The sequence below is a fragment of the Gracilinanus agilis genome, chromosome 2, assembly GCF_016433145.1.
Source record: "Gracilinanus agilis isolate LMUSP501 chromosome 2, AgileGrace, whole genome shotgun sequence".
NCBI lineage: Eukaryota > Metazoa > Chordata > Mammalia > Didelphimorphia > Didelphidae > Gracilinanus > Gracilinanus agilis.
Window position 1 is genome coordinate 371,186,228 of NC_058131.1, and position 14,814 is coordinate 371,201,041.

At 34.0% G+C, this 14,814-nt stretch overlaps 1 protein-coding gene across 6 annotated transcripts in view; it reads right to left on the reverse strand.

Annotated features, from left to right (window-relative positions):
* Positions 1 to 14,340, reverse strand: part of TENM2 (teneurin transmembrane protein 2) — a 1,052,113-nt gene extending 1,037,773 nt beyond the window's left edge. For all 6 annotated transcript variants that reach the window (XM_044661706.1, XM_044661705.1, XM_044661704.1 and 3 more), the window contains exon 1: positions 14,115 to 14,340. In XM_044661706.1, the coding sequence (XP_044517641.1) occupies positions 14,115 to 14,340 (226 nt within the window). The remainder of the gene's footprint in view (positions 1 to 14,114) is intronic.
* Positions 14,341 to 14,814: the final 474 nt, after the last annotated feature.

Genomic DNA, 14,814 nt, shown 5'->3' on the forward strand with positions numbered 1-14,814 from the left:
GACCTATAGTGATGGCAGGAATTCCAAGAGGAAGAGGTGAAGATGGGACTTTCCTGGATTCCTATGTATTAATGGAAGTATGAGATGAAATGTTGCGTATAGGCAACAGTAATTAGACCACTTTGGCCAGAGGACATAGTTAATAGTAATATGAACTTGGTTGGCAAGGTTAGGAATCAGGTTGTGAAGTAATATAAATGCCAAGCTGAAGCATCTGTACTTTATCCTAGAAGTAAGAGTAATGTGTGTGTATGTGACCTAGGATTCAGGAATATTAATCTAGCAGATATGCAGAGTATGGAAAATGGATGAGAGAGAAAAGAGAACCTGAATACAGAGCCAATTGATGACAAGAACCATTGTGAAGATTCTAGGGGTAACTGATATTTAGTAGAAATCAAGATCGACAGAATCAAGAAGGGGGATGTTGTGAGTCAAAGGTTTCATATGGGTGGACAACATGGATTGCTAAGATAAACAAAGATCAAAGCAGGAAGTGATGCAGGAAAGAAAAATGCAAACCTGGATGCCTTGAAGAATGGCAGAGAATGACCACCAGAATTTGGACAGTGGTATATCCATGTGATATCATAACAAAAACAAAAAGTCAAGTGACAGAAAAAGACATGTTCCAGAAGTGGCACTGGTTAGCAAGGACCTAATTTCCTCTAGTAAACACAATTTAAAATAATCCTTTAAACACAATTTTTAAAAAGGTCTAAACACATTAAAATTATTCATTATTGCCAAGTAGGCTTTTTTGCCTGAGAGAAAGGATTTTAACAACCCCATTTGTGTTTTTCCAAATAATTTCTACTAACAACTTTCTTACACCATGTCAGCACAGGATGACTGCTGTTAGATGGTATCATTCTTTTTTTAAAAATAGGAAAATGATGTGTGAGAAATTCTCATCTTTGGAAGCAAAAGATATGGTGCGTAGGGAGGCATACACACCCTATCAACAAGCTGTACAAGAAATTTTGGATTTGAAGATGTCATAATCATTGCCAGTCATTGGAAACAAATAGGAAGAGGAAAAGAATTTCTGTTCAGCACAGACTCTGATATGGGTGGGGGGTGAGCAGTCTTCCTTCATTTTCACAGAAAATGAGATTAAGAAGCAATACATTTTCATTACAGCAAGAAGAATTTAAGCTAGACATAAAAAACCCACCAGATTACATTAGAGAAGGAGGGTGCAAGCTCTCTTTTGCTCAAGACTTCAAAAAGGATTAACCACTGTATCTTCCTGAAATGATTTATTAAGTAAAGTCCTGTCTAGAGGCAGGAAGAGTTAACTTCGAATAGCCACTCAAGGTCACTTTAAGTCACTCTAAGAATATACCTATATTTCTTCAGACTTCACTATTACATGATAAAGTTATTCTTTTTCAGAGAATGGTAAAACTAAGATCTTATAAAAAGGCTGTATAAAGCCTGTATTTCTATGGACCTTTATTTAAAAGATAAAAAAGCAACAGTTAAAAAAACATACACATAATGGTTTAAGCCCTAGACCACAAAATCAAGAGAATACAGACCTTGGATCTATTTTTAATAAAACTCTAAAAAGTCAGTCCAAAAGGCTATGACATGCTTTAAGTTAATGAGCCAATTTTTATATGATTACAGGTTCATGTTTTATGTTACATTCATGAATATAGTGTAAATTCATACTGTAAACTTTCATACAAACACATCAGAGGACATATGGTACAGTAGATAGAGGACCTAACTTGGTTTAAGTAAAAATTGAGTTCTGGTACTGGTGATAACATATGCCCATCGGTAAATCATATAACTTCTTGAGTACTCTAAGACATAGGTTTTTAACTGCTAGTCCATGATACCTCAAGGTGTATCATGTATGTTTTCAAGGAGTCTGTGAACATGTATGGGGAAAAAGAACATCTATATTTTCACTAACATCAACTGAAATTTAGAACTTCTTTCAACTATTTTTGTTGTTCAGTTGTTTCAGTCATGTTTGACTCTGTGACCCCATTTGGGTTTTTCTTGGCATAAGTACTATAGTGGTTTGCCATTTCCTTCTCTGGATCACTTTATAGATGGGGAAACTAAAACAATTAGGGTCAAGTGAATTACACAGGTCACAAAGCTAGTAAGTGTCCAAGACCAGATTTGAACTCATTAGGGTGAATCTTCTAGTCTCCAGACCTGGCATTTTATCCACAGTCCACTAATCCAACTTCAACTATATATTTTTAAAAATGATTCTGAATGGAATGATAGCACATATAAAAATTATATCATATTGCTTCCCAACTTGGAGAAGGAGGAGGAAGAGAACATGGATCACGAAATATCAGGAAATTATTATTAAAAATTATATTGACATATACAAAACTGTATTATTTTTATAAAATGATTGAGAGGTTCAAACCTTCATCAAATTATCAGAGGTCTATGATGTAAAATAATTATGAACTCCTGTGCTAAAACTATACAATACAAATGAGATCCTAATGTGCATTAGAGGATGGCATTTCCACAGGAGGAATGTCCAAAATAAAGTTATGTTTTGGAACAAAAAAATAAGTTTGACATAAGAAAATAATTTGTCAACTTCAAACATAAGAAATGTATTTTACAGATCATAAGGTAGAGAGTTATCACAAACATGACCAAGTTTACTATAAAAATAGAACTTTTTTTCTTTCAAGTAAGTCAAAGAGCTCATGAAAGTTGTTTCTTTGGCAGACATGATTCAGAGAAGTGATATGGTACCAACTAAAAAAAAGTAATCTTTCCTGTTGAGTCCTGATGACTCAACACTGAACTACAGGGACAGCCTGAGGTACAGAAAAATAATTCAATCTTGGTTCCCTCTCTAGAGACGGCCTCTGTTCACTGGAAAGTAGATTTTTTTTAAACAGAACTAGACTGAACCCTGTAGCCTATTATGTCTTGAAACAAATTCTAGTACCATGGACAACAATCTTGCTACATAATCACATAACTTCAAATCTAGAAGACCATTTGAGATTACTTAGTTCGATAACCTTATTTTATAGATGACAATGAGTCTAAGGGTACAGAGTTTAACAGATTTGTACAAAGTCACAGTTAATTAATGACTGGGTTGGGATTAGAACTCTCATCTCCAGATATTAGCATCCTTCTTGGTTATTGTGTCAGCTTGAATGGTTATTGGAGAAAGGGTATGTTGGTTTAATGATGGCACTTCAACACAATATTCTTACAGTGTGGGCTTATCTCTTAAGCACAGGTGATGAAGAAGTGTTAGCAGTCCATAGAGGTGATAGGAAAGAGGGAGAGAAAAGAGAACAGAAGGGAAACAGTTTTTTAAAAAGAGAGGTAGATAAATGGATCAAGTGCTCTGGGAGTTTGACAACTTCTTGTGGCCATCAGTCACCTGAGAATCAGAAAGCCTAAATACAAACTCTATATTATTTATTTTTCATGATCATTGATGTGCTAAGTTATTACTTTCTTTATTTTTCTCCCTGTTACGAAGTAGAAATAACCATTGCTATCTCTACTACATAAGACTAATTAAGGAAAACTACATTTGGATTTCTTTCAAGTAAACATTTATGTGTAAATATATTAGTTTTTCTTTTCATGAAATAAAATTTAAATCAATGGAAATTAAGGTGAATCACTTATCAGGAGAAACAATGAAATTTAGTAGCTGATTTAAGATTAGATGTTAGTCTTTATGTTTTTCCCCCCTCAGTCATGAGTCACACTATTTCTGGATATATGTTATGTAACAGGTTTAATCCAGAAACAGTCTAAAAGTATTAGCCCTTGGACAAGGCATAAATGGAGTTTCATGAGCCTCACTAACCTGTGACAATGAACATATTTATTTCTACTATTTTCAGACAAAGTCACCTAAAAAATGAAAAAAAAAACAACTCAAAGGTGAAGGGATATCGTGACATGCTGTTCAAGCCCTTCCCCCTCCATTGAACAACTGAGGAAGTTGAAACTCAAAGAAATTGGGTGTCTTATTCAAAGTCCTATAAGTATTTGTTGAAGCACATAGAGAAAGATTTACAAAAAAATGTGGGCATGAAGAGAGGTGATCTGAAATGTACCTTTTTAGAGATTTTTTGTTTTATTTTTACAAAGATTTTATTTTTACCAATTACATGTAGTAACATATTTTGGCATAATTTTCTGAAGTTATAGGATTAGTATTGTCTCCCTCCATTCCTTCCCCACTCTTAGAACTAGCAAGCAATTCAACCTGGATCATAGATGTATTATCATGCAAAAAATATTTCCGATTTTTTAAATTTTTGCAAGAGAATAATGATATAAAAAACAAAAACCCAAATAAAGTGAAAAATCATATGCTTTGATCTGCATTCTGACTCCAATAATTCTTTCTCTGGAGGTGGATAGCATTCTTTATCATTAGTACCTCAGAATTATCCTGGATCATGGTATTGCTGAGAATGGCTAAGTCTATCACAGTCGATAGCTCTACAATATTGCTGTTATTATGTACACTATTCTCCTGGTTCTATTTATTTCACTCTGTATTACTTCATGTAGGTCTTTCCAGTCTTTTCTGAAATCATCCAATTCTTCATTTCTTATAGTACAATAGTATTCAATCACCATTATATACCAAAATTTGTTCAGTTATTCCCCAACTGATGGACATCTCTTCAATCTCTGATTCTTTGCCACCCCAAAGTGAACAGTTATAAATATTTTTGTACAAATAGGACCTCTATACTTATTTTTATCTCTTTGGGATACAGATCTAGTAGTGGTATTATTATCAATAGACATGATTGTTTTCTAGCCCTTTTGGCACAGTTCCAAATTGCCCTCCAGAATGACTGGATCAGTTTACAACTATGCCATCAAAGAATTAATGTTCCAATTTTGCCATATCTCCTCCTACATTTGTCATTTTCCTCTTTATGTCATATTGGCCAATCTGATAGGTGGAAGGTAGTACCTCAAAGTTGTTTTAATTTTCATTTCTCTAATCAAGAGGGATTTAGAACATTTTTTCATATGATTATTGATAACTTTGATTTCTATACCTAAAAATTGCTTATTCATATCCTTTTACAATTTGTCAATCGGGGAATGACTGTATTCTTATAAATTTGACTTAGTTCTCTATATATTTAAGAAATGAGACATTTATCAGAGAAATTTGCATTAAATCCCCCCCTCCATTTTTCCCATCTAATCTGGATTTCATTGGTTTTGTTTGAGCAAAACCTTTTAAATAATATTTAATAATAACGTTCTCTATTTCTTGTTTGGTCATAAATTTTTCCCTTCTCCATAAATCTAACAGGTAAACTATTCTATGTTCCCATCATTAACTTAGTGTATCACCCTTTAGGTCTAAATCATATATACATATGATGGACTTTGTTGGTAACATATATAAATGATGCTGGGTATATTTTGTGGTTTATATTATGTGTGTTTAATTTATATCCTGCAACTTTGCTAAAGTTATTTATTATTTTAACTATTTCTTTAGTTGATTCTCTAGGATTCTCTAATTACACCATCATATCATCCACAAAGAATGATAGTTTAGCTTCCTCACCGGCTACTTTAACTCCTTCAATTTCTTTTTCTTTTCATTGTTAGCACTAACATTTTTAGTACAATATTAAATAATAATCATGATAATGGATGTTCTTGCTTCACCCTTGATTTTACTCGGAAGGCTCCTAACTTATCCCATTGCAGATGATATTTGCTGATGGTTTTAGATAGACACTAATTATTTTAAGGAAAGGTCCATTCCTATGCTTTCTGGTATTTTTAATATGATGTATTTTTTCAAAGTCTTTTTCCGCATCAATTGAGACAATCATGTGATTTCTGTTGTTTGGTTAGTGGTATGATCAATTATACTGATAGCTTTCCTAAATAAGCCAGTCTTATATTCCTATATAAATCCTACCTGGTCATAATGAATAATTCTTGTGATATATTTCTTTAGTCTCTTTGCTAGTATTTTATTTAAGATTTCTGCACTAATATTCATTAAGGAAATTGGTATATAATTTTCTTTCTCTGTTTTTGATCCTCCTGGCTTAAGTATCAGCTATATGTGTAATTAAAGAAATTTGGTGGGACTCTCTCTTTCCCTATTCTGCCAAATAGTTTATATATATATATAGTATTGGGATTAAATGTTCTCTAAATATTTGATTGAATTCACATGTGAAACCATCTGGCCAGGGAGATATTTTCTTAGGGAGTTCATTGATGAGTTGTTCAATTTCTTCTTCTGAGATGGGATTATATACGTATTCTAATTCCTCTTATTAATCTTGGCAATTTATATTTTTATAAATATCTATCCATTTCACCTAGATCAGTGATGGGCAAACTACAGCCTACAGGCCAGATGCAGCCCCTTGAAATGTTCTATCCTGCTGGTGACATTATTCCTAATCTGATGAATACAATGAGTAGGATACAATGCAATGAAACTTTTAAAGAGTTGCCTTAGAAACAGACTGACAGATGAACATTTCCTTTCCTTTAGCCCCTCTTTAAATAGTTTGCCCATCACTGATTTAGATTATTAGATCTAGGGTCATATAATTGGACAAAATAGCTCCCAATGAATACATTAATTTCCTCTTTCCTGAGTTGAATTTACCCTTTTCATTTAAAATACTGCCAATTTGATTTTCTTCTTTCATTTTTCAAAATCAAATTAACCAATGCTCTATTTTATTTATTTTTTCATAAAACTAACTCCTAGTGTTATTTACTAGTTCAAGAGATCTCTTACTTTCAAATTTATTAATTTCTTCTTTGATTTCTAGGATTCCCAATTTAGTCTTTAATTGGGAATTTTTAATTTGTTCTTTTCCTAGCATTTTTAGTTGTGTGCCCAATGCATTGATCTTTTTTTTCCCCTCTATTTTGTTGATATAAACATTCATCAGAAATAAACATTTTCACTAAGTACTGCTTTGGCTATATCCCATAAATTTTGACATTGTCTCCTATAATAAAGAATTAAACCCAGTAAGGTAATAAACTGGTTGTAACAGGGGATAAGCCACTGTGGATAGGGGTTTTGTAGATCTCTAAGTCAGTAGGTGGGAAAGGAAGGTACAATGGTGAAGGTGGTAAATTGAGGTGGTAGGATAGGTAAGGGAATATAAACACTGAAGTATAAAGATTAACAAAGGGAGAAGATGGTGAGGTAATTTGGGCAGGCAGCTGCAGCAGGGAGACACAGACTGGGTACACAGGTTTGAGACAGAGATACTGAAGGGAAACAGACTGAGCCCTTCAGGTAGGAAGGGCACTTCTACAGACAAAGGTTAAGGCCAGCCAGGAATGGCTTGAAACTGACTAGAGGGCTTTCTAGTCAGTTTCTCAGGTTCATAAAGAAAGAGTCCAGAGAAAGTATTGAGATTACCACTTTTTCCAACTCCCTTCAGGACCCAGAGAGAATATTATTCCTTTCTCCCCTTTTCCCTCTCTTATCAATCTCCCCTTTTCCCTCTCTTATCAATCAACTAATGAATTAGCCAAAGGTTTTGCTTAAGTGAACAACAGGGTTTATTGAGTTTCAGGGTTGATTGTAAAGGACAGAGGAATACAAGGTAACTCTAAGAGCCTCCTAGGGAAAGCTTCAGGTTGGGGAGGGACACAGGAATGTGAGACTGAGAAAGGACCTGCCTAACTCAGCCCAGAGGTTTTTGTTGCCTTTAGGGTTAGGAAAGTTGCACACAATGATTCAGAAGAATAATTTGTATCAAGGGTAAGCCCTACTTGACTACAGGGAAACTAAATCTACAAAGTTTGAAAGCTATCACCCAGATCCACTCTCCTTTCCAAAACCCACAGAAATTCAGGAAGGGAAAATGATAATTGGGATAGGGAAGGCCAGGGAGATCCAAAGGGAATAATTAAGCTAACAAATCTTAAGAGAAAAGCTGCAGAATATAGGCCAGGTTTTCAGTCCAAAGATAGAGCTCAGTTGACCCTCCTACTTTCATCCAGTCTCCAGGATCAACTGCCACTCCTCAGGGTTCTAAACCCTTTTCAACTGTCAGAAATTCTGCAGTAAGTCTTTGCAGGGTTAAAATGCACCCTTTTGCACTACACTCTTTATTATCATTCTCTTTAATTAAATCTTTGATTGTTTGTATAATTTGTTCTTTGACCCACACCTTTTTTAGAATTTGATTATTTAGTTTACAATTAATTATTAATTCACCTTTCCATGAACCCTTATTTATTATAATTTTTAATTGCATCATGATAGGAAAATGATACATGTATTATTTCTGCCTTTCTATATTTTGTTGTAAAGATTATATGCCCTAGTACATAGTCAATTTTTGTTTATATACAAAGTGCTGCTGAAAAGAAGGTATATTCCTTTTTTATCCCCATTCAATTTTCTCTAGCAATATATTAATTTTTCTATGATATGAAATTTGGACAGACTTCTGATAATCATGATCTCATAGAACCAATGAAGTAATAACATTTAGAAGTATTTCTATCTTCGGCCTGGTTTCCCATTAGAAAACTGAGGCCCAGAGATTTTGAGTGACTTTATCAGTATCGTACAACTAATAAGTATCTAAGTCCAGGTTCAAAACTCCAGTCTTCCAAGTCCTAAATTCAGCACTCTATTAATAATAATAATAATAATTAACTAAATATATATAAATATGTTATCATTATGATAATTATAATAGCAACTAATATTTACAGTGCTTATGTACCAGGAATTGTACTAAGTGCTTTATATATCTTATGTCATTTGATGCTCATGGCACCCCTAACACACAGATGCTCTTATTCCCATTTTGTAGATAAGGAAACTGAAGCAAACAAATGTTAGTTGACTTGTATAGAGTCACATAGCTAGTAAGCACCTGAGGCCATATTTGATTTTCCTGACTTCAGGTCTTGTACTCTGTCCACTGTGCCACATAGATTTGCCCTATTAATTCCTGGAAAACTACTGTTTAGGACATTAACTTTCAGGTCATTTGGTTTCTTTGTGTATAGAATCAATAACCTACTCAGGAATAATTATTATAACAGGCTTAATGCTTTTCCCCACTCAGTGAGAGGTCAAAGAGGAAATGCAATTCAATGGACATTTATTAAATCCCTGTTATGTACAATACAGTATGGTATAGTAGATAGAAATCAAGATCTCTCTTAGATACATAATGACTCTATTACCCTGGATGATTCCCTTATTTTCTTAGTGTCCTCCTTAGCACCCCTATAGTATGATAAGTTTAAGAACAACATCTTATTTATCTTAGTGGAATAAATTTCCTCCCTTAGTATTTTCTATACCAGTGGCAAAAAATAAACAGGTCTGAATTGTTCACTTCCTTCGTACTCCCATACACCTTTCCTTGATCTGCAAGGGCACTGGCTATTGGATCAAAGAACACTGAATCCTTCCTGTGCTGTCCACTACCTTTATGCTATTGGACAGCCCACTAAATGTATTTGACACTCCATACTTACTGATAAAATAAGAGGATTGGACTAAACAACTCTTGAGGTCTCTTCCAGCTCTAAATCTATGATCTTATAATCACTTGAAAGATGAGTTAAAGCCAAAAAAAAGTATAAAGCATGATAAAATGGGAATACTACTAGACTTGGAGGTAAGTAAACCTGAATTCTAGACTTGAATCTGCTAACTTGTTTGTAGTCTTGGGTAAGTCATATGTCCCTCTCAGCAATAACACTATAAATCTATGAGAGGAATGCATGAAATGTTTTGTAATAGCTTTTTTGAGCTCTAAAATTCTCTTATATTCTATTTTAAAGAAGAAAAATGAATAATAGGACCTGGATGGGATATTGGTGAATCCTATTTCTTATGTTAAGAAAGGGAATCTTACCATGTGCTAACAGGAAGAAAGTGAGTAGTAGAGTCTATATGAGATCTGGTATCATTTTGTGAGCTGGCACCTTCTACACACTGAGGTTGTGTTTGGATAATACATAGATTGCCTGTTTTTAAAAAAATAGCTTTTTTACCAGTTGGTATCCTGAATTTCAGGCTTAACTCTTGAGTGATTATAGGCCTCATTTAGAAAGATCAACAATATGTTGGGTCTTTATATATTCAGCACAATATTACCTGTTTTACTTACGAACATCAGGAACACCAGGAATCTGTTTAAGATATCTCTCTTCCATTTGAACTCTGTTCTGGGTATCTTTTATGATAGTGGCAAACATCTTTTGTGAATGGGTATCATACTATTTTGTGCCTTAATAGACATCAATTTCATCAAACAATATCAACTTTGTTGTTTTCTCCTTGAAAAAATCTTCTATAATTGTAAAATATGCAGGAAAAGAGCTTTTAAGACAGCTTTTGGCTGTGCTGATTCATATAGTTTTTTTTAAAATAAACAATAAATTTGGTGCTATCTTGCATTGTCTGCACCTTTGAGATAAATGTGGGAACACGAAGGTATGCTATGTCAGAAAAATTATTTGAAAAACTCTGAAAGGGTTTCTGAATAAGAAATTCTCTTAAATACTTGTAGAGATGAGATGGGAGCTATTGATACTGGCTTTAATTTGCTAAAGGCAATAATCAAGCTTTTCTTCCTCAATGTCTTATGTCTTCCATTTTTTTTCATATTTCTGTAATTAACCAAAAGAGTTCATTGGTCTAACCATCCATTCAGGAAAACCAAGTGGATGAAGAATGAATATCGTCTTACAGGCAACATGATTTTTAATTCTTATTGTGCTCTATTACCTGTATAATATTGGACAGGCCATTTAATGAAGCTGGACCTCCATTTCCTCATTGGTAAAATAAAGAGATTGAACTAGATAAACATGGAGATTCCTTACAGTTCCAAATCTATGATCTTCTTATATTCTAGGTACTGTAATAAGAGCTTTACAAATATTATTTCATTTGATCTTCAGGTAACCAGAATGTATTAGGTACATGTTATGTGCAAAGTACTATGCTAAGCTCTAATATTATAAAATGGCTTTCCAGTTGAGTGGACAACCCACAGATTTTATTGACAAATAGATATATATTCTTAAAAGACCTTGTAAGTAGGCAATTAACTGGTTCTAAAACTGACCAGGATAAGGATAGGTCACATAGTATATTTGTAACACTATGCATTGCTTTCAATGTACCTGAGATTCTTCCTGACAAAAGAGCATCTCTTTTTAATAGCAATATTCTTCTCAAACAGAGAATCTTGATTTTTTTTTAGGTTTTAGATCTCTTTGACTGTTTGGGAAATACTGTTATTAAGTGTACAAAATGTGTAAGGCTGAAAAAGGAAACCAATTATATTGAACTACAATCATCAAAATAGTAAATCCAAATTCATGGTTCTCAGGGAAAGACCTTCAGTCTAGTGAGAAAGATGGACATTATAGAGAAAGACTAGGCATTGAAGTCAGAATAAACAGGATTCAAAACTCATCTCTGACACAACATGGCTAAATGGCCCTGGGCAAATCTCTTCACTTTTCAGTGCCAGCCAGGTAATTCTGTATGACTAGAAATTGGAGAATAGGTGCCATCTGCTTAGGAAGAAATGTGTCCTCACTAAGAATTCCCTAAACCAGGGAAATCACAGGTTTGGTGAAATTCATAATAATAGTAATAATAATTCCACAAGTTAACAAGTATTTGTTAAACATCTACTATGTGTCCCACATTGTGCAAATATTGTTTGATGCTATGATTGATGAAATACCATGGTACGAGTTTTGAAGAAATAAAATTGTGGTAGCTCAAAAGAAAAATGTTCAGTTCTTAGACATAAATCAACAAAGATCTATAGAAATATAAAAATGCAATGGAGACATATGACTAGAAAAGGTGTTAAACCATTCATAAAAATGTTTTTACTAATAACTGTTAAAGTAATTAGTAATAATTAGTAAAGCAATGGTAAGAGATAACAGATGTGCAATCAAGGTATCAATATAATATCAATAGATCATGAGGAAGGAAAGCAGCATAATGGGTGGAATTCTTACAGAAATTTTTCAAGAAGATATGGATAAGAGTTTCACAGAACAGGGATGAAGGGATGGTCTATCATTTGTACTGTTAGAGGGAGTATGCATACCAGTGAGATCACAGTCTCATTAGAGTGTCAAACTATCCTAGATTTTAAGTAGAAAATAACTCACAGGATCAACCTTTATTATTCATAGATAACATACCTTGAAGCTAATAAATATTGAGCTTATCTTCATCTTTCATTAGAGGAATAAGAAAATAAAATGTGAACCATTACATTTTAAAATTATGTTTGCTAACAGACAAAATTTGCTTTAACCCTTTCAGGTGTAGCTGTGTTCAAAGTTACATTTGCTACTCACTTGATTACTACTCCTCCACCTCTCTCTAAAGATGTACTTATTGACTTCCTGCAGAGTTCAATTTTAGAACCCATCAAAGAGGATCCACTCTGACTCTGACTACATTTTCATGCATAAATTCATAGATGTCTTCAGATGGAAATTGCACTTGCATATGCAAATACGTTCTGAGGCCTTTTCATTTCTACTTTTGGACTGCAGTTTTTAATTCATGCAAACACATTACACAAACAAATATGGGCTCAATAACAACACACTGCATGTGAGAATTGTTAATTGCCTAGCTATGAGCTCAAGGGCCTATTCTGCCCAAGTAACTCCCATGGTTATCAATAGAAGGGACAAGATTAAACGGAATGAATAAGGGCATATATGAAAAATAAAATAATATGATCTTGCTTTTATTTTATTTCAATATTAAACAAGGAAAGGAGTGACAGATCAATCCACGACCCACTATCAATCTAGGCACTACAATGCAGCAAATGAATTTATCAGAAAGCCCCTTGAATTTGACTGTGGTAGAAAAGTTCCAAACTCAACACAGAGATATTCCAAAAAAGAATGCATTCAAACCAGGAAGTAAGACCAAATCTATAGCACATATTGAATGAAAGCATAGTGAATGAAGTACAGTCAATTTGTGTGTCACCTTTCAAACCATTCGCCTTTCACTGTACTGATTCCATAAGAAAACAAGGTAGAGGGTTTTATATTGTCCATGCTGGAAGCTGAACCTCCCCTAAGTGATGAAGTTGTAAATATTCCTTTTTTTGAGAGCTTAAAACTCTCACTATGTGCTTTTGGGGGGGTCAGGTGAGTACTTAATGAAATCAACCACTTGACGCTCTCCAACTGATCAAAGATGCCTGACACCAAGTAATTTTCAAGTTGATGGGGCTTTTTTCTTCTTTTTCTCTTAGAACTACAGAATGTGTTTCATTTACATGAGGACAACTCAGACACTGAGAGACAAGATAAAAGCAAAACTGAATGCAGTAAGGGTCTACCATCACAACATAAAAACAGTTTTAACTGTTTCCCTGGTGAATTGTGAGATATAAATATTGTAGGCATTCTAAACAGGCAACAGTTTGTATTAGAATATGTTGTTTGGAAACAAGTTTATAACCAGTGTGGATTTTCAAAGCCTTTGTGATCATGCTAATTGATAAAAATAAACATATATGTTTTGCTAAAATTTATGAAATTAAGTGTAGAAATTCAAAGCAACCAAAGAACTAATTCTTCATTTCAATGCCATAATATAGTTCCATTGTCAGGAACTGGGACAAAAATTCCTCTATCTAATTAGTAGCTCTATTACCTGCAAAACTTATTCCTTAAAAAAAAAAGTCAGAGTAAGAAAATACAGACTGAAATGTCAGAATTCTAATTTCTAGGTATCAAAAGTCATGATTCCACCTACACCACACAACATGATTTGCATATCTGATAGGAATACTCTCCAAATCAGCCTGTAAGAGGAATTTAGATCCAAACTTAAAAGATATTTTCTCTATTAATTCTGTATGGTGGTAGAAAGGAGATAGTCACTTTAATTAGAATTCTAACAGCATCTGCTCAAAATCGTAAGCTTTTTTTCCAATTTTCACAAATTGTGACGGCTATACAAAACAACCTAAAATGTCACAGTGGTGATGGTCACAATGCACTACTACGCTGGAAGTAAAGCAAGAGAAATAGACAGGAACAGTTGGGTCAATACTACATACCTTGCCTTGGAAACTCATCTGACTCTCTGTGAACCAGATCCGAAACTCGGTTTCCATAGTGCATCCTGGTGTCATGATCATAAGCCTTCAGGGTCTCACTTGAGCTGTACGACTTCTGAGTTGGCACTCGGCAATCCTCACTGTCCAGGGAGGAACTTGTATAGCGACATTCCTTACCACACCGACCCCTGGTCAAAGAGCGGTGTCTTCGGTCCTTTATATCCATTTTTATCAATCAGGCAAAAAGCCAATGCTTTGAGAAAAGTCAGTCCTGAATCTTGGCACTTGTCACTTTGCCACCTGAGAACATCAAAGGGAAAAAGAGATCGTGATTACAAGAAATACTGCATGCAGTTCTGACTCATGTTTCATCTCTGTTCAAAAACACAACAGGGCAAACTTGGTGGCAGTTGAAGAATCTCGTTTTGAAATGCTTAATATATACTTGAGCCATCCACCTAAATGTGAGAAAATGTCTTGTGGCGATTTCTTTTGCTATTTAACAGATTCGAAAAAAAATTTAATAATGAAAATCTCATCTTTTGATTTTGCAAATGTATACATAACATAAGTCTGACAGTCAGATGTAAGCTATTGTTCTGAAGCTGTACATAGCAAACCAGATTCTACCATCATTAATTATTTCTCTTATTTTGCTGCAGAAAGAAAAAAAGCAGCAGTTGAGAAAGGAGGTTGCAAA